Source organism: Podarcis filfolensis (genome assembly GCF_964270895.1).
Source record: "Podarcis filfolensis genome assembly, chromosome: 13".
In the NCBI taxonomy this organism is placed as follows: domain Eukaryota; kingdom Metazoa; phylum Chordata; class Lepidosauria; order Squamata; family Lacertidae; genus Podarcis; species Podarcis filfolensis.
Window position 1 is genome coordinate 20,041,894 of NC_139615.1, and position 24,698 is coordinate 20,066,591.

Genomic DNA, 24,698 nt, shown 5'->3' on the forward strand with positions numbered 1-24,698 from the left:
AAGAAATCAGAAAAAGTTTTTTTTTTATTCAAGAAACCTCTGCTTTAGTAGTATTAACTACATCTTACTGACTTCAGAACAGAGTTAGTCATGAGGGATACTTTTAAAAATAAAAAAATCCTGAAGCTTCTGTTCTGGCCTATTTGGTGGCCCAAAGGTTCTTGCCTGTTAAGACTGTGTTGTCTTACTTTGAAGCGTCAAGAACGTGTGCAGTCAGAAATTGGGTGTAGTCAAAAGTTTCTCTTCAAGATCCAGAGGATAAGGTGCCTTGTTTTCTGTGTGTTTTTGCTTCTGACTTACATTCTTGCTAAAAACCATCTCGGCTAAGGAAGTAGTGCAGTGAGGTGATGTCATACATTTGGTGGATAAAGGCTGGCTGTTTTGCACATGCACGTCATCACTTGATGGCTGTCCATTGAGGCGGCGGGGGGGGGGGCATTCATTTGTGAAATCTGCCTAATTGCAAAGTTGGAAGGCATTTTTTGTGAGCCTGTAGCCATCTGACTTGCATAAGTGGTTTGGCTCACGTGCTTGGTTCATTAAGTGAAGCTGCATTGTGTTGCAGTGACCTTGATGTGATACAAATTATCTTGAAATTATTTCTTTTGTTTTCAGATTGTGGTGCACCGGGATGTAAAACCAGGTGTCTTCTGTAGAGACATTCCAGTGGAATAGCTAGGTTGTTGCTCTTTGTTGCAACAGATTCAGGGCCCAATCTAGAAGAGCCTGTGTGAGATAGACAGATAGATAGATCTGTCAGCTGAGGATAACATGCCATGCAACTAAGGAAGTGAGCTCTGGCCCATGAAGGTTTATGCTACTATAATAAACATACTGGTTTTTGAGGTTCTTTCTTTCAGATCAAAATTAGTTTCTTTATGGGTTGCTTGGGTATGGTTTATTACTGGTCTTGAAAGATGCCCCACCACCACCTATAGAGGCCCTTCTACGCTTCGGAACAGATGTTGGCTTGAGGTCAAAGGTGTGTGTGATGATTTGCATACCTGTTATTCCTTGAGGAATGAATGGTGGTCTGTAGCATTTGCAGGTTGCAAAGAATGGAAATGAGATTTGAATTGCCCTTGTGGAGGGCTTGGAGGAAACCCCCAGGGGCTTAGTGGAAGAATGAGAGTCTCTATTGAGATTGTCTCTAGTACAGTGCTACCTCAGGTTAAGAACTTAATTCGTTTTGGAGGTCCATTCTTAACCTAAAACTGTTCTTAACCTGAGGTACCACTTTAGCTAACGGGGCCTTCTGCTGCCGCCATGCTGCCAGAGCACTATTTTTGTTCTCATCCTGAAGCAAAGTTCTTAACCCGAAGTACTATTTCTGGGTTAGCAGAGTCTGTAATCTGAAGCATCTGTAACCTGAAGCATCTGTAACCCGAGGTACCAATGTACTGTGAGGAGAACCTGAGCTTACAGGGTTAAACAGCTCAGAGTGTACGCCCTGCCTACTAATGGGAGGGGGGAGATTCGTCATATCCGAGAGTCTCCAGCCTTTGTTTTTTCTCTACTTTTGCTTTTGAGGAGAGAGGACGTGTTTTCACGATGCTGTTAGCTGTGATAGACAATGGATAGTCTGCTGTAAATAAAAACTGCTTCTAGCTGCTAAGATCCTGAGTGGATTTTATTTAAGCACACTGAAGAACGCATTGGAGCTTGCAGCTTTCTCTGACCGCTGCGTTAAACTCTGCGTTTGCTCAGAGCCTTTGGAATGTGGCCTTTGAAGTCCGGAGGCCTAGCAGAACTGCGCAGCCGAAGCGGGCTGGACGCCAAGGCTTATCTGAGCAATTAACATTCTTCAGGTTATGGGAGACAGTATTTGCAATTAGAAGAAGCTGCTTTGATGCCTGCTGTGTGCTTAAAGAGGCTGTGAAAGTTGAGAAGCTGCTGTTTTTGCTGCCGGAAGACAAAAGTCCTGCTTTGAGGCTTTGCCTGGGAGAAAGCAGAGAGACTGGCTGAAATGCTGTGTGCTGCAAAGAGTCACTGGAGGCCTCTCCTTTGAAGCTGGCTGGTACACGTGAGTACTTCAAAAGGCCCCAATGGGAGCAGTGGGGGAGGAGATGGCTGAGCTCCAGGACTTTTATGATGTCCCGTTTGAAAAGCTCACAACCCAGTCCTGGGATATCTGGGTTAGAAGAGTAAGGGGGTGGTTTTTGGCCACAGGGCTCTGGAGTATAGCCCAGAAGGAGCCGGCCCCACCCATGCCAATTGCTACTGAAGATGGCGCAGCAGACCTGGAGGCTGCTTTGCTGGAAGATAGCAAAGAATGCAAAGAGAGCTCTGCATGTTGAGAGCAAGAGTGGACGCTTTGCTGTTGCCCCACCTGGAGGGCGTTGAGTCAGCTCAGGCCGCTTGGCAGGTGCTGAGGAGGCTGTGTGAAAGCTCAGCAGGAGCCCAGGGCCGGGCGAAAGCCGAGAGCAGGGAGGAAGCTGAGAGCCCGGAGGGGGCTGCTGGCCATGTTCCTGAAGTTACAGCTGGGAGTAGCTGCTTTGTCTCCGAGATGCCGCGTGATGTAGAGGCCCGCAACCAGAGTGCTGGGGAGCGTGCAGGCCCAGGCTGTGCACCCAAAGGTGGGGGTGCTGGGAACAAAGGAATGGCTGAAGAGGGAGCTGTGAGAGCTGTTGCTACGCGTCGCCGCTGTTATCGCTATGGCTCCCCCTCCCATCTGGTGAGAGAATGTCCAGTGGAGGCACAGGAACAGCCGAAGGCCGTCTCCCGTAGCAACCAGATAAAGGGCTCTTCTTCAAAGCGTGGGAAAGGCAAGCCGAAGGCAGCTGGCAGAGACACTGAACATAAACATTTGGCAGCCTCTATGGCTGTAGTCAAGAGTTGTCAACAGGATGCTGTGCTGGCTTTTGTCATAGACTCAGGAGCGTCCCATAATTTAGTGCCATCTGCAGGATTCCTGGAGAACTGCACCTCTGTAACTTCTGGGAAGACTGTCTGTTTAGCAGATGGGACTCGACACCCACTCACGCAGACTGGCTCACTGTTTTGTTCTTTCTTACAGGATTCAATCCAGGCTTTTGTTGTTCCAGGACTGTCTTGCGCGTTGCTGTCTGTCAGCGCCCTTCTTGCTGAGAACTACAGAGTGTGTTTTGAGAACAATACGTGTTCTATTTCTAAGAATGGACAGCAACTAGTCAGTGTTGAATGTAAAGACAGGTTGTTTGTGATAGATGCTTCTTTTGCAGGTACAGGTGACACGGAGGTGGCTCGAGCACAGTGTGCCAACGTTCCAGTTCATGATGTGTGTGCTCACTTATGGCACCAACGCATGGGTCACGTATCCTGGGGGTCAGTGAAGAAGATCCCAGAGTGTACGCAAGGGTGCAAAATGAAATCATGTGCTAAGTTTCTAGATTGCAGAGCGTGCAAGTCCGCAAAGGTGAAAACGTGCACATACCCAAGGTCTGAGAGGGTGACCACTAGGGCTTTTCAATTAATTCATGCAGATTTGTCAGGTCCGATGTCTGTGACCAGTATGGGCGGAGCCAAATTTGCGCTGGTTCTGATTGATGACCATACACGGAACTCCTGGATTTTCACGATCCGACACAAAAATGAAGCTGCGCTGCTAATCAAAGACTGGATTGCGGCTGTGGAACTGCAGTTTTCCACACGGGTGCAAAACTTTCAGAGCGATCGCGGTGGGGAGTTCACCGGGTCTGCACTGCAAAGTTTATTCCGCAAAAAGGGGATTCAACACAGATTGTCCTCTCCACACTCTCCCCAACAGAACGGTATTGCGGAAAGACGGAACAGGACTCTAGGGGAGATGTCCGCAGCTCTTTTGTTTGATGCTGGGTTCCCACAGCGCTTTTGGGGGGAGGCTTGGCGATGGCCAACTTTATTCTGAACAGGTCATTCAATTCAGTGGTAGGTGACACACCGTACTTCTTGTTGCATGGAAAGAAGCCGAAAGTGCACTACTTCCGCGTTTTTGGCTGTGAGGCTTGGGTCCTCATACCAAAGGCCAAACGCAAGAAAGGTGAACCCAAGTCCCAAAAGATGATTTTCTGTGGGTATGAGCCAGGGACTAAGGGGTGGAGGTTTGCTTATCCGTCAGGGAATCAGTCCAGGATTCTGCTCAGCAACAGTGCTGAATTCTGTGAGCAGAGTGGCTGGGCAAGGATACATGGGAACCCTGACATCCTGTCAGAGAGTCTGCTTGACTCTGCCGATGAAGGAGAGGAAGAGGTTGAACCTGCTACTGAGGCTCAGAGTTCAGACCCAGTGCAGGCAGACGGGAGAACTTCTCCCAAGGCTGTGAAGATTGAGCAACGCAGTGCTCCATCTTTCCCCACAGGTTTGGCTGAGAAGTCCAGAAGGCGCAGTAAGTCAGGGGGGGAGCTCTCTGATGCCAAGGACGTTCTGGCTGGCCCCAGTGGGTCAGAGGGGGTTCCTGAAGTAGTGCTGCACTGTTCAGCTCGGACGACCAAGGGGAAACCACCTGAAAGGTTTGCCGTCACTAGCGTGTGGGTCGGAATGGCACAGTGTGAACCCGAGAGTTTTGAGGATGTTCAGAAACTGCCTCAGGAAGAAGCCAGGAAATGGCATGAGGCGATGCAGAAGGAAATGAACTCAATGGAGTCTCTAGGTGTGTTCTCCCTCACGAAGTTGCCGGTGGAGAAACAGGCCGTGGGTAGCTGCTGGGTTTACCGTCTTAAACCCACAGCGACAGGAGAACCGCAGTATAAGGCCAGATTAGTGGCAAGAGGATTCACGCAGCACAGGGGGTTGCATTATATGGAAACTTATGCTCCCACCTGTAGGAGTGAATCTCTACGTTTGCTCTTGGCCATTGCTGCACAAAGAGGGTTGCTGGTGCATCATTTTGATGTGGACGTTGGTTACTTGAACTCGGACCTCCAGGAGGATCTGTACATGCTTCCTCCTCCAGGGTTTGAGGGCAATGAGCAAGGTACTGTGTGGAAACTTCACAAGTCGATTTACGGCCTGAAGCATTCGGCCAGGAATTGGAACTTGTGCCTGAATGAAGCTTTGGAGAAGCTAGGTTTCAGGAAGAGTCTTGCTGACAGTTGCCTGTTAGAGGATCAGGAGACACACAGGAACTGGTGTTATTTTACGTTGATGACATCATCCACATTGGAAAGGCAGACAAACAGGTGCAGAAGTTTGCCAAAGAGCTTGGGAAGCAGTTTCAGCTCAAGAACCTGGGTGCAGTAAGGATCTACCTAGGCGTGCAGATAGCAAGAACTGAGGATGGTAGCTTCTTGCTCAGTCAGAAAGGCAAGATTGAGCAGTTGCTTGAAAAGTTCAAAAGGTCCGATTGTGCAGGAGTTCGGACACCCATGGAGACGAACTTCGTAAAAGAGAGCCAGCAAGCAGAAAGTGCCGAGTTTGAGAATGCTGAGCTCTTTCAGTCAGCTCTAGGTAGTCTGTTGTATCTGTCCCAATGGAGCAGACCAGACATTGCCTTTGCTACCAACCTGCTAAGTAGGGAAGCGTCAAAGCCCAGTGTGAGTGCTTGGCACGGTATCAAGCGGGTACTGCGCTACCTGCAGCATACCAAAGACTTCTGTCTTAAGCTGCCAGCTGAAGGTGAGGCGAAGCTCACATGCTATGCAGACAGTGACTGGGCGAATTCGCAGGACCGCAAGTCTGTGTCTGGGTTAGTGGTAAAGTTTGGGAAGTCACTAACTGGGTGGAAGTCCCGGAAGCAAAGTCTCATTGCGCTGTCTTCTACTGAGGCTGAATTCAGTGCACTGTCTGATTTGTGCCAGGAACTGGAGTTCTATAGATGCTTGGTACAAGAGATCTATGGGGATTGTAGCTTGCCCATCACGGTTTGGGAAGACAATCAACCTTGTTTGAAATTGGCTGAATCTGCGCAATTTAAGGCCAGAACCAAGCATCTGGACATACGCTTCCAAAATGTGTGCCAGAGTGTTCAGTCAGGTTTGATTCGGCTGAAGTATTGTGCCAGTCACATTAACTTGGCCGATGGATTTACCAAACCTTTAAGCTTCCAGCGTCATGGGGAGTTTTGTGGTGGTTTGGAGTTGGGGGTAAGTTCTGTACATACTTTCCCCACAGTAGCGCAGGGCGAGAGGGGGTGTGAGGAGAACCTGAGCTTACAGGGTTAAACAGCTCAGAGTGTACGCCCTGCCTACTAATGGGAGGGGGGAGATTCGTCATATCCGAGAGTCTCCAGCCTTTGTTTTTTCTCTACTTTCGCTTTTGAGGAGAGAGGACGTGTTTTCACGTTGCTGTTCGCTGTGATAGACAATGGATAGTCTGCTGTAAATAAAAACTGCTTCTAGCTGCTAAGATCCTGAGTGGATTTTATTTAAGCACACTGAAGAACGTATTGGAGCTTGCAGCTTTCTCTGACCGCTGCGTTAAACTCTATGTTTGCTCAGAGCCTTTGGAATGTGGCCTTTGAAGTCCGGAGGCCTAGCAGAACTGCGCAGCCGAAGCGGGCTGGACGCCAAGGCTTATCTGAGCAATTAACATTCTTCATATCAGCCATGTTTCTTTGCCGGTTGGGTGGGGGAAAGCAGGGTGAGATACATTGTTTTTTCCACTGCTCAATTCACAGAGGTTGGTGAATCTCTTTCCCATAGATTTATTTCATGTCAGCAGAAGTGCCAAATGCCTTTTCCTGGACTGTACCATCTTTCTTGAAGAGCAGGGAGAGGGTTGTAAACTTCTCTGCACATTGAAAAACAGCAGGTTGAGAGGTTGGGTCAAACCCATCTTCCCATTTGGCGTGTGTGTGTGTGTGTGTGTGTGTGTGTGTGGAGTTCTACAAGATGTGTGTTTAACATGCTTTGCAAGCCAGGGTGCTGTGAGGTAAGGAGAAGTGGGTTTCTTTTTATTTTCTATTTCCTATAAAAATAGATGCCCCTTCAATCTCACATCATGTATAAATGGGGCACATATCTGGATAAAATGCACATGCCTCACTGCATCCAGCTTGGCATGGATATGTCATTTATTCTTTATGCAGGGGAAGGCTCCCCACCCTCAGAAAAGCATTGAAATGTGCAAATTGCGTACACACCCCTGCAGCCTGAAATGGTACAGTCCAGAAAAGGCTTCACCACTTGATTCTACAGTGGTACCTCAGGTTAAGTACTTAATTTCTTCCGGAAGTCCGTTCTTAACCTGAAACTGTTCTTAACCTGAAGCACCACTTTAGCTAATGGGGCCTCCTGCTGTTGCCGCGCCACCAGAGCATGATTTCTGTTCTCATCTTGAAGCAAAGTTCTTAACCTGAAGCACTATTTATGGATTAGCAGAGTCTGTAACCTGAAACGTACGTAACCTGAAGCATATGTAACCTGAGGTACCACTGTACTGAGCGTATAAAACTTGTCCTCTGGTATATCTGCATACAGGGCCCCTTCTGTCCTTGGGAGAGAACTTAGGAGTTACACATTTCTCAGAGCACGTTCCGGGGTGTCTTGCAGTTGGGAGGAGGCAGGTAGACCTGGAACAGATTTAAGGATTGGCGAAGTCTTAGAGGCCCCCTTGATGTCTGGCTGATATCTCCAGAGCTTCTGAATGCGACAGATGTACCAAGAAGATGTGCCTTCTCTTCCTCCCCCAAATGTCATAATTTAGTGCACCTGCCCTTCGACTTCCTGCTGGCGGCTGTGGTGCTTCCTTCCTGCCCAAGCAATCGAACAGCAGCACCGTCTCAGCCACAGCAGAGAAAAGAAGGCTCCATCCAGGCGTGAACTGGGAACCCCAGATGTGAGTTTTCACTGATGTGAGTGAGGAAGAGGAGGTGGAGGCAGTGGTGGTGCATGAGGAGTACTTAGGTGCTGACCCTTGTCGTGGCAATATATCCTAGGTGGTTGGGTTCTGGTCCCTGGGTCCCGTGGTGGAAGGAGCTGAGTTCCAGCTTCTGGGATTGTGCGGGGGGCACAAAGAGGAAGGAATGGCAGTACAAATGGCTGGGCTGAGGGGGGTGGGATTCTGGGGGGAGGCTGAAAAGACTTTTTCATGTGGGTGTTAGTTTGGAGTCTGACTTTTTTCCTCCTGAGCGTCCCAGTGAGTGTAGTGTAACTAGTGACCAGGACCACTGACTCAAGTTTGAAAGAATTCAGTTTTGACACTGCAAAATATAGAAATAATTGAAAATGATGTCTTGGAAGTCATTTGGACCTACACTAAAGCTGTGTAGTCATGCATCAATAAACCGTTTAGTTCATTTTGGCTATAATTTTGGGTCCGTGGCCCTTGTTGCTGGCTAGGCTGTGCCCATTGCCCCACCAGGGTACGTAGGAATGCAAATTCAAACCCAGATTAACAGTGGGAAGCAATAAATTGTTTTTCTTCATTGCACAGAGTGCTTCTTTTCCTGCTCTGTGCCTCCCCCACCCCCTGTTCTGATCGCAATCTTTTTTCTGTCTTGCTACTGCATTCACTCTCTCCTTCCTTCCCTCCTATTTATCCATCTCTGACAGTGGGTTCGCTTTGAAGGGTGTGGGGCATAATAAATGAGTAACGCTATGTAGAAGAGGGCAAAAGAAATAGAACAGACACATCCACATAATAACCTCCCTTGAATTTTGGCCTGGCACCCTCCGCCCCCAACCAACTTTCCCACCCCTTCGTTTTGCCATTTTGCTCCAGTTCCCTCCAACAAGCCAGTTTCCACCCAGTAACGGAACCCGTGGTTTGTGGTCACTTTGGCTTGTTGCCAGCGCTCCAATCAAGTGGAGAAGAAGTGGGGAGACTGTGTGTGTGTGTGTGTGTGTGTGTGTGTGTGTGTGTGTGTGTGTGTAAGGAGAGAGTTTGGCATTATTCAGAGGTGTCAAACGGTAGGTTTCTCGTAGGCCCCATCCCTTTCCCTGCCCCCTCCCACCTACTGAATCATGAGTGGCGCCTAGAAGGTCTCGGCTAACTTCTCTTCTCCCCCTCCCCCCCAGCAAGACATTGCAACCTTGCAGCTGCAGAGTTGCAGCTGCAAATTCCCTCCCACGGCACCCACAACACAGAGCGAGGCTTTTTGCGCTGGCGCCCAAATCCGGCTGTGGGTTGTTGTCACTGGCGTGAGTCACCCCTGCTCCCACTGCTGTTCCCACACTCTTTTTTTCTTCTTCTATGCTGGGGGAGGGGCGCATCAAAGAACCTTCACTTACAACCTCAGGCTTCTGGAACAGGTTTTCTCTGTGTAGGAAATGTGGCATGGAATGTAGTATCTGGTAAAACATTTGGATGGTTGTGTGTGGAGGTTTTTATTAACAACATTTATACCCCAATTAGGAGCAGCAGAGGCAGCTGCTTTAGACTGAATCAGACTGTTGGTCCATCTTGCTCATTACTGTCAACACTGACTGGCAGCAGCTCCCCAGGGTTTCCCAGCCCTACCTGGAGAAGCCTGGGATTAAATTTGGAATGTTCTGCATGCAAAGCAGATTCTCCACCACTGAGATATAGTCATACCTTAGAAGTTGAACAGAATCCATTCCGGAAGTCCGTTTGACTTCTGAAACGTTCAAAAACCAAAGCACGTCTTCTGATTGGCTTTAGGAAGCTCCTGCAGCCAGTCGGAAGCCCCATCGGACGTTCAGGTTCCAAAGAACGTTTGCAAACCAGAACACTCATTTCCGGTTTTTGATCGTTCGGGAGCCGGAACGTTTGACTCCCAAGGTGTTCGGGAGCCAAGGTACGACTGTACTGCCCTTCCTCAATAGTAGTAAAAAAACTGAAAACATTAAACAATATTAACTGTAAAAGGGATTAAAACATGGCAACTTCTATCTGTCTGGATAGGCTTGCCAAAACAAAAACGTTTTAAGCAGGTGCAAAAAAAGAGGTATGAGGAAAGGCAATCCTGCATGTAACCTGCTCCCAAATGCTTAAGGGCTTTATATATGAATAGTAATACTTTCACTTGGCCTGGTAGCAAGTGAGGATTCAGTGCAGGTCACTGAGCAAAAGTACTATATGCAGAAAGGGTCTCATTCCTGCCAACAACTGTGCTGCACTAACTGAAGTTTGCGGGTTCAGTTCAAGGGAAACCCCACATAAAGTGCATTGCAGTAATCCAATCTTGAAGTCACCAGTGTCTGAATTACTGTAAATTCTCCCAGACCAGGAATTATCAAAGCGCATTTTGTACCATACACAGCTGGCAAAAGACACTTCTGGTGCCTCAGGACATGCCAACACCCAAGTATAGAAGTGTCAGCTCCAAGTAGCTAGCTCTATGATGTTCTTTCATTCACGATGGAGATGTCTCCACTATACCTCCTAACCCAGCAATTTAATCTATGTAAGTTTCTAGTCCACAGCAATCTTTTTTAGTTGGAGTACCTTGACAAAAAAAGGGATGCGGGTGGGTTAAACCACAGAGCCTAGGGCTTGCCGATCAGAAGGTCGGCGGTTCAAATCCCCGCAACAGGGTGAGCTCCCGTTGCTCGGTCCCTGCTCCTGCCAACCTAGCAGTTTGAAAGCACGTCAAAGTGCAAGTAGATACATAGGTACCGCTCTGGCGGGAAGGTAAACGGCGTTTCCGTGCGCTGCTCTGGTTCACCAGAAGCGGCTTAGTCATGCTGGCCACATGACCCAGAAGCTGTACGCCGGCTCCCTTGGTCAATAAAGTGAGACGAGCGCCGCAATCCCAGAGTCGGTCACGACTGGACCTAATGGTCAGGGGTCCCTTTACCTTTACCTTACCTTGACAAAACCTATGTCCATTTTTAAATTATTTTGTTTACATCTGTCTCTCTTCCCTGGAGCTCAAGGAGGTGTGGGGAGGGTTCTAGCCAATCTCCCATCCAGACCCAGACCAGTTTGGCTTCAGCACAGTGGCTGCCGAAGGTGCCTTCAGACTAGGGGTGAGGGAGAAATCCAGTTCAGTTGGCATTTCTCTGTTGGCATTAAGTGAACATACCTAATCCACACTTTCTGAAGCTGTACATGAACTCAAACAAAGCCATCTTTTGAAATTCGCACTCTTATGAATTTTGCAATGCAATTCTCTAACCAAGCAGTGCATAACAAAATGTGTATACTGGGGTAATGTGTGCATTTAAAAGGCATGTACAAGGGAACATGCATTGTGTTAGGGGAATCTGCATTGCAAAACTATGTGTATTTAGGGAAATGAGTGAGTTCACACACAAACATATACTGCTCCTTTCAGGCAGTTGGGGATGGCAAAACCCTATCAATTTGGGTTTCTCTCTCTCATTTTTACAGTCTTATGTTCAGTTCTCCGCATTAGTTTGCAATTTTTAAAAAAATCCTCAAGAAAATTGATCAGCACTTTAGTGAAAATGTCTCCTAACAGACACCTCTGAAAGCAATTCTGTTAGCTAACTTCCCTCTCTATTCCCCATCATGGTCACTTTTGTGGCAAACCATGATGCCGTTGTCTGTTGTCTCTTGCTCAAATCCAGAATGTGTATACCTGCCTTGGCTTTGTGAATTAGCATCCTGCTGATAGGTACTGTGGATCATAGCCTAGAACGCCATTTGTATCTCCAAGCTTGTATTGAATTTGGGGGGGTCCCTCCTTTCTAAAGCCTTCTTGAACCACCCACCCCAACCATTGTCTTTTGGCCCAGCCTCTTGGAGATTTCTTGTGCATCCTGCTGCTGCATGCAGTTAAGCGACCTGTCGATTGGGTTATTTCCACAGGACCACTGCTCGCTCTGCAGTGCTCCCTCCTGTTATCGCCTCCCTGGCTGATCTGTGGGGATCTCTGTGATCTATCAGTAATGGTGGGATTAGCACATGCATTTGAAAGAGAGCTCTCTCTGCGCTATTGATTGCCTTCCAGCTGCAAATTCATAAGGGAACAATGTTGCGTAAGCCTCAGTATCTCTGTGCACACAGGGCAATGGTGAGGCCCTATAGGCCATGTTGTTCCATCCTGAGTGAACAGAGTATTTGGCCTAGAATGTTTCCCTAGAGCCAGCCTATCCGCAGACTCAAACAGCAACTTTTTGGGACCCAAATGCCCCAGAACGCAGGCTGGTGCAGAGGAAGGGGGCAGCCAAGGTCTCGGAGGGCTAAGCCAGCTGGGGGGCCCCTGAAAGACTTAAGCTGTCGTGCAAAAAATGCCCTGGGCCTCTCAGCCGACCAGGGCCTCTCGTCTTGGCCTCAGACAAGCTATGCGCAGGCCTGCTGGGGTACCTGCCTAAGCTATATAAGTATCGTGGAGATAACTTTTTGCTACAATTTTGGGAGTTTTCTCCCCCTCTTTTTTTCTTTGCTTCCACAGACGGATGCCAGCCACTGGCAAAATTGGGATTCTTATATCTGTTTATACCCTAGGAGTTTGGGATAACTAGTTAGTCTAGCTAGAGCAGAAAAACACAGTGAACAAGACTATCAATGAGTTGCTTACTGAAATGCCAAAATGAAATTCATATACATTTGCAAAGCATTCACTGAGACAACATGATGTGCTACTCAAATAATAAAAAATGAGGGATGGCTTTTAAATTTGACCGAGGCAGAAGAAAAGCCTTTCGCTTTCCTTTGTGATTTGCCAGCGCTTCATTGGCAGATGGGCAAGAATTATTGGCAGGCAGGTAGAAGGCTGTAAAAAGGATTCCCTGATAGGAAATTTGAAGAGCATTCTTGTAGTGCAGGCCTGGCAAACTTCGTGTTTTTTAGAATCTACTTCAGATTTTTGCTAGAACCCCACAGTTCACTGGCCAGAGGTGAACATAAAACAGTAGCTTGGGTCAGAGTCAGACACAAAATGGGTGGCCAGTGGGGTGGAGCCAATTATTTCTTGAACCCCATGAGCCATACAGTGGAACGACCTTGCATATATAAATAAAAATTAGCAGGTGGCTGTAAAACTGGAATTGTAACCTAAATTTGGAGCGGGGAATCTTTTTGTTAAACTGTTGTCGGGAGTGAAAAACACTTGCCAATCTATTGCCAATCATTCCACGGTCTACCAGTTGAGACGTCCACACCTGCTAAGGCTTTGGCCTGAAGAACAGCAACCAAGACACTCCTTCCTCTACCTGTTGGATACTGAATGTTCAAGTTCCCATTCAGGAAGAGAGAACAAATGCCTCTCTGCTGCCCTGTCTCCTAATATTCCAGCATTCATCAGGCCTAGCAAAGGGGCGACCACTTCACAATGTAAGCAGCCCAAGCTGTTCTCCCCCCATTCCACTAACTTTTGTGACATGCTGCTGCTACATAGTGTGAAAATCCACCCAAACGCTGTCAAAACTCGAAATAAATTCTGAATAAGACATTTCAATAAGCTGAATTTTCTGGGTGGATAGGGACCGGGACAAACAGTTGTATTTGGTTTCATTATCTGTTTAACATACACCGAGAACTTGAATTTGGCTCTTTCCCCACAGGGCTATTGACATGTTGTGCCGCTAAGCTGCTCAATGCTGTTTTTCACCTCGGAGTTTGCACCTGCCCTGACTCCAGGATATTGCTACTGTCCCCCTTGCAGGTGGCATGGATGCCTCGCACACGGGTGACATCTTCTGGGTGCTGGCATTTACTGTCCCACTTCTGGTGATTCTACTTGTGCTTTGCATTGACTGCCGGGACCCTGAATTAGACAGTTAAGTCTCTTCCGCCCTCCCCAAACTTCCTTTCCCCGAGGAGCAAACAGTTCCCAACTTCTCCATTCATTGCTCTCACCCCGGTGAACTTCTTAATTACATTGGTGTCTCTTTCCCTCTCTCACAACAGCACAATCTGTTGATGATTACCAGTACAAGTAAGTTCGTGACTGACCGGGTTTTAATTTGGGGGTAAAATTGGGGGGGTGCAAAACCAGAGGTTGGGGAGGTTTGGAAAATGGATGCATGTTCTAAGGTGGCCAGATGCAATGGGCAGCTTCTACCCCAGAAGGAAAAGGTGCATTTCTTAACATTTCTTCTCTTTTGCACCACTAGGAAGGTACAGATGTCCTGCCTTCTGTCTACTCCCCTCACCCCAACTCTATTATACAATTCCCAAAGTCGCAAAGCACATGGATACTGCACGAAGGCCACTTTTTGATACAGTGGAGGAAAGGAAAATTGTTTGTGGTGTTAGCATGAGGTGCTTTGCATGCAGAAGGTCCCAGGTTCAGTCCCTGGCATCTCCTAGTAGGGCTGAGAAAGACTCTGATCTGAAACCTTGTACAGCCCATGTCTGTCAGTATAGACCAGGGATAAGGAACCCTGCAGCCTTCCAGATGTTGCTAGACTATAATAGCCCCTGGCTATTGGGAGGGTGGGCTTGAGGCTGGTGGACGTTGGGAGTCCCGACAGTAGCTGGAGAGCCTTGGGTTCCCCATCCATGGTGCAGGCTGCTCTCTACAGAGTAAGATGGACCAATGGCCTGGCTCTGTAGAAAACAGCTTCTGATGTTTCATCCAAAACCTGGAAGGGGAGATTTTATTGTGCTATTTTGGGGAGCAGATTGATATGTCTCTCAAGCATGATTCCTGTACTGTCCATGAAGAGAAGAATGATTAATGCATTGCCCCCACAGGCCTTCAACTAGTGCACGTTCGAGTTCAACCTTCAAGTTGATACGTCCTCCCTGTGAGTAGCTGCCCATTCAGTGCTATTTTAAAATTGAGGTTTTAAGAAAGGTTGGCTTGTAGTCTCCTGCTTTATCTGCTCTTGGTTGTTGTTATTGTTGTTGTTATTACTACTACTACTACTACTACTACTACTACTATTACTATTACTATTATTATTTATTACCATCACTGAAGACTTTGGGAAGCTGATACAGCCATGTGGGGTCTCATTGAACAAATCTGCCCCACTGTTCTGCCTCAACAACACCACCACCTCAACAAGCCACAGTCTTCCAGGATTCCTAACAATATCCTCTGCTCCAAACTTACAACTTTTAGATCTGAAATGCCGTTGATGGCTATGCTCTGCCTCCACAGTTGGAGGCAACTATACTTCTGAATACTAGTTGCTGGAAACCACAGGAAGTGAAAGTGCTATTATGCTCAAATCCTGCTTTTGGATTTCCCACAGGCATCTGGCTGACCACTTTGTGAACAGGATGCTTGACTAGATGGGCCATTGGCCTGATCCAGTAGGCTCTTCTTATACTCTTAAATTCAACAAGGCATGGTCTTTTGGCTCATTGCCAGTCAGACACAAACTACATGTGATACTAATTTGTGAGAATGTCAGATTTTTTTTGTTTATTTAATAGCCATGAGCTGCTGTGCATGTGACTCCCCTCTCCAAATTTTCATTGGGAGCCCCCTCCCTCAGACTAATATAATAGCTGTGGTGAGGTTAGGGGGCCTATTTCCTTACTTATTTTATTAACAAAACCCAACTTCCACTTGGTGGTTTTCCTAAAACCTTACCACTGCCAACATTTAATATCACTTATACCCTTTGCACCTTTAACACACCAGTAATCCTAATGGTAACTCTGTGATATAGGCGTGGTCCGTAGTTACTATATTTAACAAAGGTATTAACATCTATGTATTGCAAGCTTCTCTAGTGCACCAGCTTATGCGGTAGCTTTAATATACAGTAGTACTGTCTTTTTAGATGGTTATATACTGTATTAATTTGTTAGTGTTACTTTGATTCCAAAAGCTTACTTTGTACTACTATTACAGCTTTGAGAAAGCGGTTAGTTACCCCATTAAAACACTTTTGCCAGATTGCCCTTGGATTTACTTCACCCTGGTTGTGCCTCACCAACACTATAACTGAGGACTTTTACTGAAGCCTTTGTTTTAACCCCTACTGACGTACTGAGAAGCACATGTCTTCTTTTACTGTACAGTCATACCTCGGGTTACAGACGCTTCAGGTTGTGTTTTTTTGGGTTTTTTTGTTGTTGTTTAGTCGTTTAGTCATGTCCGACTCTTCGTGACCCCATGGACCAGAGCACGCCAGGCACTCCTGTCTTCCACTGCCTCCCGCAGTTTGGTCAAACTCAAGCTGGTAGCTTCGAGAACACTGTCCAACCATCTCGTCCTCTGTCGTCCCCTTCTCCCTGTGCCCTCCATCTTTCCCAACATCAGGGTCTTTTTTGGGTTACAGACCACCAAAACCCGGAAGTACTGGAATGGGTTACTTCCAGGTTTCGGCGGTCGCGCGTGCGCAGAATTGCAACCCGCGCGTGTGCAGACGTGCAGACGCAGGTTGTGAATGCTGCGGGTTGCGAATGTGCGTCCCACACGGATCACGTTCGCAACCCAAACGTCCATTGTAGTGGAATCTGTACTCTTGCTTTCCTTCCAGACACCAGAGTCCAGCAGCCAAAAGTGTCATTCACCTCTGCCCTCTTGGCAGAGGTGGAGCTAGCTGCTCTGGCACCCGGAGCAGTGCACATGCTGTGCACCCAGGGGCGGGGCTAGCCGGGCCCACGGTGAGTGTCCCAGGGGGCGGGGGCGGTGTCACTTCCCCTCAGGGATGACACCTGGGGCGGTTAGCCCCCACCACACCCCTCTTCTTCCGCCACTGCCTCTTGGTGCTGTAAATGATGAGTTGTTCCTCTTGGCTCTTCAGCCTAAGCCAAGTGATTCACCTGACTTACCCCAGCCAGTCTTTGGCCACTCTGCCTTCCCCTCAGGTCTTCTTCTTTCCTCTTCCGTGATCCAGCCTGGACTGAGCTCCTTGACTGGCCAGCACCCAGCTTTATAGTCCCCCAGTCTAGCCCCAGCCAATCACGCTGTCTAATTAAACATTCTAAACCTGCAACCACCAACCAGAATATGCGTATCTTCTATCCTTCTTTTGCATACTGAGAGTTCCATCTCCAGCCCCTCCTCCGCTGTCAGTTAAGGTCCCCCACTGACAGTTAAACCAGCTTTTACCTGACCAGAAAGAAGACTTCCCCCACCAAACACACTGCAGTGTACATCAGAATATAAATGACAAAGCACACCACTCAATACACTTTGAAACACTGGTGAAATGAGCAGGATTTCTTCACAACAGTGCAGGGGAAAGCAATTTTAATTGGGATTGTAAACTTCTCAAACTACAGCCCTGATTTATGTATTGAGGGCTCCTGTAACTTTTACATCTTCTTAAAAACTTTTGAAAAACTTTGCTACCAGATGCCCATGGCTGCCCATCAAAACATATTTCCTTATGGTTTGCAAAACAAAACTAAAACACAACATCATAATTTTAAAACATTTAAAAATGTGCTAACACAGCGTAAAAAATTGGAGGAAAATGCGATCCGTTAGGAATTTACCAAATGCCGCTTATACCATTAGAGCTCAGATCTTATGTTGTTTTAAAATTCAAATTGTTTTTAAAGGCATGGATGGATAAAAGCAAATTTCTCCCCTTGTGCCAAAAAGGCCACAAACCTGATGGTAAGCAGCTCTCTCTGGGGAGGCCCTTTTGGAGCAGAGGTGCCACCACCAGAAAGGCCCTCTCCCTAGAAGCTGCCCCCTCCTGTAGCCTGGCAGGGCCGATGAGGTAGGGCCTCTGGCTCTGAAGAGAGGAACTTAAGGTTTGAGTGGGTGTGCATTTGGGAGAAGACAACCTTTCAATTTACCTGGTCCTCCCAAGCCATTAAAGACTTGAATGTGGCCTTTGTGCTGCTGCTTTTTTGGGGGTGGGGCATGGGAGGTGAGCCAAAAGCTGGGATCTCATGCAATCCTCTCAGGTGATGGCATCTGCATTCTTCTCTTTCTTCAACCTTTCAGCCCCACCTTGGCCTGCCGTTTCATCCCAACCAGACTCGTGGAGGTAAGCAGTCCCTGAACAATTTGCGAGCTGCTTGCTGAGCATCCGTCCATCTAGGCATCCCCAACACCACACACTTCTGTTTTGAGCAAAGAATAAGCTTGTTTCTGTGAGTGAGCACATGTGCTTGAAGCCTTGCCCTCTAGTACAGTGGTACCTCAGTTTTCGAACAACTCCGTTGACGAACCTTTTGGTTTTTGAACGCCGCAAACCTTGGAAGTAAATCCTTCAGTTTTCGAACATGCCTCGGAAGTTGAACATGCCTCTGCTGAGTGCAAGATCCTGAGGCCTAGATGTTGGCTATTGAGTTTTCGGTTTTCAAATGTCTCAGAACTCGGAACGGTCTTCTGGAATGGATTATGTTCAGAAACAGAGGTACCACTGTATGTCTGCACACAAGCATTTGTATTTTGCGTGTGGGGAAACATCAGCACATCAGTCACCGCTGGTTTGTAAAGCTGTATGGGCACAATGACCGCTCCCCACATCAAATGGGGAGACACCTTTTGTGTAGTCGTGTGCAGCCGCCCGGATCCCAGTGTGGCTCCCGGTAGTACGGGCTGGCTTTGCCCTCCCCAGGGTGGATACCTGGAAGTCTCTGCCTACCTCAGCCAATTGCCCAATCCCGCCTGGGGCGGCGTTGCCAGGGGATTGGCCAGGTAAGGGGAGGGACCATCCTGCCCACACAACAGAAGGTGAATCTTACCTGCGAAGTGTCAGTTGGCTCCAGAGCTTCTCCCACCCATATAAAGACATCCATGCCCCCCGCCCCCGGTGTGGACAGACAGTGGGCAACTTCAAAACGCATCCAACTGTACTGATGTTTACATCAATGTACAAATGCAATTCGGAATGCAGTATGGGAGGGGTTAGCTCCCTTGTTATGCTGTAAGCTGGTGACTATTCACCCAATATAAAAAGTGCTGCATAAAAACCCATAAAGAAGCAAAGCCATATACAGCAAAAGAGTAAGGCAGAATTCTAGCTCAGAGGTCCTCCAAAATGCTTGGGCAGGACTTCCGGGTTGGCGCCATCGCCGAATGGCGGACTCCCTCCGAGCTTCGGAGGGAGTCTGCTCGGCAGGGGCTGGGTTCTACCGCACCGGCGATGCGGGGACCCTTAGAAACCACGGCCACGGAGGCCGTGGACATGGAGACTCGGCTTGCACCGTTAGCGCCCTCCCGACTCGTGAAGGAGCCTTTTTAAAGGCTACGGATCGGGTGCCGGGGAGAAGCGTGGTGCCTTGAGTTTTCTGCTTCCCCTGCTGAGCGAAGCCGCATGCCATCCGGCGGAGAGCGCTGACTTCTTCCATTGAAAATTCGGACTTTTCAACAACAACCCGTGAGTAAATTTGGAAACCGGGTTCAAAAGGAGGAAAAAAAAATTTTTTTTTCGAATTGGATACGAGCGGGGGGGATCCAAAAAGGAAGTCAGTCCCCTCCCTATTGTAAACTTTCCAAAACAAGGACGGGGAAACCAAGACCCAAAAAGGCTTGCATTGCTGATAAAAATCCAAAATTTCACGATGGGGAACTACAAGAACTGTGCTGGAGGAGGAACTGGAGAAGGGAAACGCAACCCCCCCCCCTGGGAACCGGGGCGACTGAAGAGAGAGCCTGGTGAAAGGAGTCGGAGATTTTGACAGCTGTCAAAATAGCTGTCAAAGTCGAAAAGCGGAGTGGATTTTATTATGAGAACTTGGCTGGTTAAATTTGATACAATTTGCTACAACTTGTTAAAATTTGGATACAAAATGGCGAATATGGATAACAAATTGACTTTTGGATTAGAGGAAACAAAGTCACAACAATCCCCCTTGAGGAGCTTCGGGACATTACAAGGATTGGGAAAGTGGAAAAACACCAATGGAACTTTACAGGACTGGTTATCTTCTGGGAAAGCTGCAAAACGGAAATAACATCTCGTCTTCAGGGTGTTTTCTTTTTTGTTTTTTTAAAGGAGACAATAGATTTTTCTATTGAAGAAAGGAAGGGACTGAACGTAAGGTTTTGCCCCTGAATAACAACCATCCCTGCAGACTTACCAAACTTTCGAATTACAACGTTTTAGCAGCGGAACAAAGGGAAATTAGACTACAACCTGGAAAGAACAATGGAGGGAGTTCTATTACAGTTTTATTAAAGACTGAAGTTAAAGTTTTGAAAAATAATGATAATAATAATAATTTTGATTTTCAAAAAATTTATTTTTAATTTTAAAAAGAAAAAGCCAGCAAGGAGTTGGGGAAAAGTTGTGATTTATGGCCTTAAGAATTCCAGGCAGACACTAGGGGTTGATGGTCAGGGGGAAATTAAACCGGAGACAGGGGGGGGAGAACTAAAACTCCAAAGGCTTGCCAACTTTGTTATTTTTTGCTGAATTGGTCTATTATTCATTATATTTTTTTTTTATTTTCTACCTTTTCTGTTTCTATTATCTGGGGTGCTTCTTTTATTAAAAAATGGAAATTGTGGAATGACATGGGGTGGGTCTTGGGGAAAGAACACTGGGTTTTTTTTCTTTTTTTTTATTATTATTAAGGGTAAAATAAATTAAGTTTCAATTTGAATGGGGAACTTGTTTGGCCAACAATATGAAAGGGGAATATGGTAGGGGTGGGGGAAGGGGGGAGTCCCGTAAAGTGATATTTTTTGTATTTTTGAAAAATTTTAATAAATATTATTTAAAAAAAAAACAAAATGCTTGGGCAAATAAGAGTCTGACTCTGAACCCTTCCCAGTGCATCATCTATTATTCTTATTCTTATTCTTATTCTTATTCTTATTCTTCTTATTCCTCCACCCATCTGACTTAGTTTCCCCCAGCCACTCTGGGTGGCTCCCAACAGAATATTAAAAGCATGATAAAACATCAAACATAAAAAACTTTCTAATATCTTTCACACAGGGCAGTTGATAAGAGAAAATTTAAAAACCCCTACATTTAGATGCAAAAGCATCACTTGCCTTCAGCTTCAGAAAATATCTCCACTTGGCATTCTTTCAGCACCTATGGATTCCTTGTCAAAGTGGGGGTGATGGCTGGAATAAGAAAAGCATGTTGGGAGCATCGTCTTGGTCCCCTTGTCATTCCATCGCAGCTTTTGTACCTGTATTTAACCCCTTTCCCTCTTTGTTCACAGGCACAGCAGATGCCCCCCATGCAGTCTTTCCTATCCAGCACCGTCATACAAAGTTGAAAGGGATAATGGTCAGTTATGAAGGAAATGGGTGTGGGTTTTTTTTTGCAAGGTTTAGGAAGTGGAGGGGTTGGGGGGCTTCTTTCCTACCGAAGCCTTTAAAGGGCAATGGGAGGCTGAGGTCTGGGAATCTAGCCATCGGAATGAATAGCTTTTTGAAGGTCTACTTCTATGAAACAGAAACGGGGGGATGAGGGGCAAATGGTATTGGTCTGGGAAGCTGCAGCCACTCAGTAGGCTTAATCAGTGCCCTCCTTTTCTCTTTATGGCATGTCCCCGTCTCAGAAAGCATTCCCAGTTATGAAAACCAAGGTGAAGGTGAGTAGGAATTATTGGTTTCAAGGCCACTTTCTGGAACATACAGCTTGGCTCACTTGCATGAGTCATCTACTTGCTCTGCAGTTTTGCAGTGCTCTTGGACTTGACTGTGCCTCACCGTGACTGGATTCTGCAGGCTGGTTTTGGCTCAGTGTTGGGGTAGGGGTTCCCAGCATATGTGAATGTAAGCTCATATGCATATCATAACTCTGCTAATGGTCTCTGTGCTTCCAGTACAAGCTGGTGCCACTGATGATGAGGATAATGATGACAACTATGTCCCTCCATACATGTAAGTCTTTTTGGGGGGGTCAGAGGTCAAACCTTATAATGGATTTTAGCTGGATCATTCATAGGAACCTGTTGGCACACTATGTGCTCTGCATCTATAAAGTCCCCAGCATCTCTGCTTAATGGATTATATACCACCTTTCTTCCGCTTGCTCCATCAGTGTTGTTCACTGATTAAAGCAGGGATAGGGAATGTGTGGTTGTTGGACCGCAGCTCCCATCAGCCCCAGCCAGCACAGCCAAAGGCCAAGGATGATGAGAGTTGTAGTCCAGCCAGATCCTCTCCAGACTGTGCAAAACGGATTCCATTTTCTAAAACTGCATACTGGCAAATTTACATTTGCACAACTACCGCAGACCAAAGCACTGTGCTGCTTTTGCACAACAAATCCACTTTGAAAAAAAGTGCACATTTTGCAGCAGGGAAAGTGGCGGGAAAATATGAAATATTATATGAAATATGAAAAATATTAAACCACAGCAGTTAATATGTTATAAATGGATGCCAACACACAAACAATAAATTATCTAAAACATCTAAAAACACCTTTAAAAATGCAATTCCAGTACAGAGCTGCCTTGGCACTAGGATTAGCAGCGAAAGGCAGTATCCAAATGAAAATATATACCGTAAGCAGTGTTGGCCCTTGACCTCAGAAAACTGCTGCCAGTCAGAGCAGGCAGTGCTGCATGAGATGGATTGGTGGGTTTCATTCAGCATGAGTCAACTGCTTATTTCTCGAATCAGTGCAGCACCAAAGCTTCTTTTCCCTTCTCTTCCACAGTGACGTGCTGCCAGATGCGCCACTTACAGATCAAGGCAATGAAGACGGTGCTTCCACAGGTGAGTTGGCAGCAGGTGGGATGGACTGACTCCCTCCTGGCACCGGGTCTGGGGTTCTCTTGGAGGGTGTTGTGGCAACCCATCTGTCTACAACCTCTTAAAATCCAGGGTCATCTAAATGTAGCATTTATCTCTCTCCCACCTTACATTCAAGGAACTCAGAGGTGCTGTAAATGGCTGCTCCCCTCTCCCATTCAATCCTCACAGCAACCCTGCAGAGTAGGTTAGGCTAAGAGACAGTACCTGGTCCAAGATCACCCAATAAGCCTCTTGGCTGTGTGGAGATTGAACCCTGGTCTCCCAGGTCCTGCTGCAACACCCTAACTCAGTGATGGCCAAACTTGGCCCACCAGCTGTCTTGGGACTACAACTCCCATCATCCCTAGCTAACAGGACCAGTGGTCAGGGATGATGGGAATTGTAGTCCCAAAACAGCTGGAGGGCTAAGTTTGGCCATCACTGCTGCATCACAGTGATTCTAAATGAGAAAGGAACTTGGGACACAATTGGGAAAGGGCAGTGTTTGAAGTGCTTCCGATTTTTCCTTTTCAGATTCCCTAGGGGAGCAGTATGAGAATGTGCTTGAGTGTGAGCGGAATTCGCCCGGTGAGTGTGGAAAGCAGATCTATGGGGCCCGGGTAGTCAGGAATGAGGGTATAGGTTTGCATTGAAAATGGAGGTGGGTTTGTACATGCCGTGCCGGGCACAGCTGGAGGTATCATTAGGCAGAATCAGGGCCAGGCAGAATCGGGTGGGTGGAAGGTTAATTTTTGGTGTCCCAGAGCATTCAGTGGAGCTTACTCCCTAGTAAGGGCATTTAGGGTTGCAGGGAGAAGCAACTAACTGAAGAATCCAGCCAATGCTGACCCCAGTTTTGCACTAGTTGCTGGAGACTTATATTAAAAAACTTTGCTATGAGCAGTCTTGCTTCCAATATTTTTTAAAACCGTGTAATAATTTGCATAGCTCCTGCAAAGCAGTACACCACCTTGGCAAAATAATAATAATAACAACAACAACAACAACAACAACAACAACAACAACAACAACAACAACAACAACAAATGCTGTGTGCTGCAGGTTTCATTGTGCTGAGCAGATGGCCCACATAAGCTACTGTTTATGTGTCCATCCCAGAGGCTGAGTCAAGGAGCTTTGTGGTTGTGGAAGGGGACTTGAAACTGGGTCTTCTTGAGTTAAACCAGCTCCTTCGTGCTGTTTCTGCTGTGACTGAGCAAGCAAGAGGCACTGCTGAGGTGGGTGCAGTGCAGGGTGATCCGTCAGGACAAACAGGACACTTCCCCAACAAGCTCAGTCTGTCCTCAGCCCAACCCCTTTTGACGACCTCCTTCCTTACAAGCGGTCCAAGAGGTAGCGCCATCTGCAGGACTCTTCTGCCTTAATTTCAGGGTTGCCTTTGTCAAACTCGGCAGGAAGGAAGGGTGTGGAGAAAACTAGAATGAGTTGGCTCCACCCATCACTGGGTCTGGCTCCCCCTACTGCTGACCTCCCTGCCTTCTGCCCACACTGTCCCAGTGGACACCAGTCTCTCCACTGGATGTACCTCAGAACCTTCATTAAATCTTTCATTTTCTCTTGCCATCAAAGGTGACTATGTCAACGTACTAGAACCAGAAGCTACCATCGTGGGTCCTTGTTTTGGTGAGTAGAAAAAGCCTGCTGTGTGGGCCTGCTAGGAAGATCTCATTTAATTTCCCTATAGTCCCTCATTATCCATTTCTCTGGCTAATTGCCTGAGGGCTATGGGTGGGGCCCTATATCTCTCTGCCCTAATTTTAAGTCCTTTTTCATTTTCCTGTAGTTGGCAGTGGCACCAGTGATCGGGAAAGTGAAGATGACACTCCAGACTATGAGAATGTCTGTCCTGGGCTTTGAGGTATTTGGATTCTGGTGTCTGTTTGGGGCACGGTACAGATGTGGTGTGTGTGTGTGTGGATGTGACTTCATATGTATGATAGAGGGCAACCCTAGAACCTGCATGACAGCAATTACCTATGAGCATTTGTAGACTCTTAACCAACATCTCTTTCTCCCTAGGTTGAAAGGTTCATTTGCCGGTTGCTCCAATCACCTATATGCAGAATGCATTACCTGGTTGGCCTATGGACACTGTCACCCTCAAATATTGCCGTAACTTATTGCCCTCCTTTGCACTTTGGCTGACACATCCTGAGAATTTTCCACAATACTATAGAATCTTGGTAGCAAGATTCAGAAGCTTGACTGTCCATGTGGAACTGGTCTTCTAACACTCCCCACCCGCCCAGCCCGCAAAGCATTCTGGGTTGTTTATGTCTCTTGGCTAAATAAAGAACTGGTAATTCCATCATTGTTGTACTTGAAAGGGAATTGG

The 24,698-nt window shown here is 47.0% G+C and overlaps 1 protein-coding gene and 1 long non-coding RNA gene across 7 annotated transcripts; one reads left to right on the top strand and one right to left on the bottom strand.

Annotated features, from left to right (window-relative positions):
* Positions 1-6: 6 nt before the first annotated feature.
* LOC310746557 lies at positions 7-16,607 on the bottom strand. Its single transcript, XR_014540739.1, has 2 exons — positions 16,504-16,607; positions 7-726 (listed from the first exon to the last, which is right to left on the bottom strand). It is a non-coding gene; the product is annotated as an uncharacterized lncRNA (long non-coding RNA).
* Positions 6,480-24,671, top strand: LAT (linker for activation of T cells). Of its 6 annotated transcripts, XM_083580425.1 has the most exons (14): positions 6,480-7,731; positions 12,912-13,098; positions 13,329-13,543; positions 13,675-13,702; positions 14,464-14,516; positions 17,633-17,675; positions 20,815-20,882; positions 21,157-21,189; positions 21,424-21,481; positions 22,266-22,324; positions 22,877-22,930; positions 23,933-23,986; positions 24,147-24,221; positions 24,383-24,671. In XM_083580425.1, exons 3-13 carry the CDS (start codon positions 13,435-13,437, stop codon positions 24,218-24,220), a joined length of 633 nt encoding a protein of 210 aa, XP_083436551.1. In that variant the 5' UTR covers positions 6,480-7,731; positions 12,912-13,098; positions 13,329-13,434; the 3' UTR covers position 24,221; positions 24,383-24,671. The 6 variants fall into 6 exon arrangements, with proteins under 6 accessions (XP_083436551.1, XP_083436550.1, XP_083436553.1 ...); XM_083580424.1 differs by lacking the exon at positions 12,912-13,098 and having other exon boundaries at positions 6,480-7,747; XM_083580427.1 differs by lacking the exon at positions 12,912-13,098 and having other exon boundaries at positions 6,480-7,747; positions 13,430-13,543.
* The last annotated feature ends 27 nt before the right edge of the window (positions 24,672-24,698 follow it).

What these genes read in the sequence shown, in the direction of transcription:
- LAT (XM_083580424.1), top strand. Translation starts at nt 13,435, where the DNA reads ATGGATGCCTCGCACACGGGTGACATCTTCTGGGTGCTGGCATTTACT. An exon ending in TTATGAAAACCAAGGTGAAG is followed by an intron (nt 21,190 to 21,423) that starts GTGAGTAGGAAT and finishes CTGTGCTTCCAG; the next exon opens with TACAAGCTGGTGCCACTGAT. An exon ending in GTGTGAGCGGAATTCGCCCG is followed by an intron (nt 22,931 to 23,932) that starts GTGAGTGTGGAA and finishes TTGCCATCAAAG; the next exon opens with GTGACTATGTCAACGTACTA.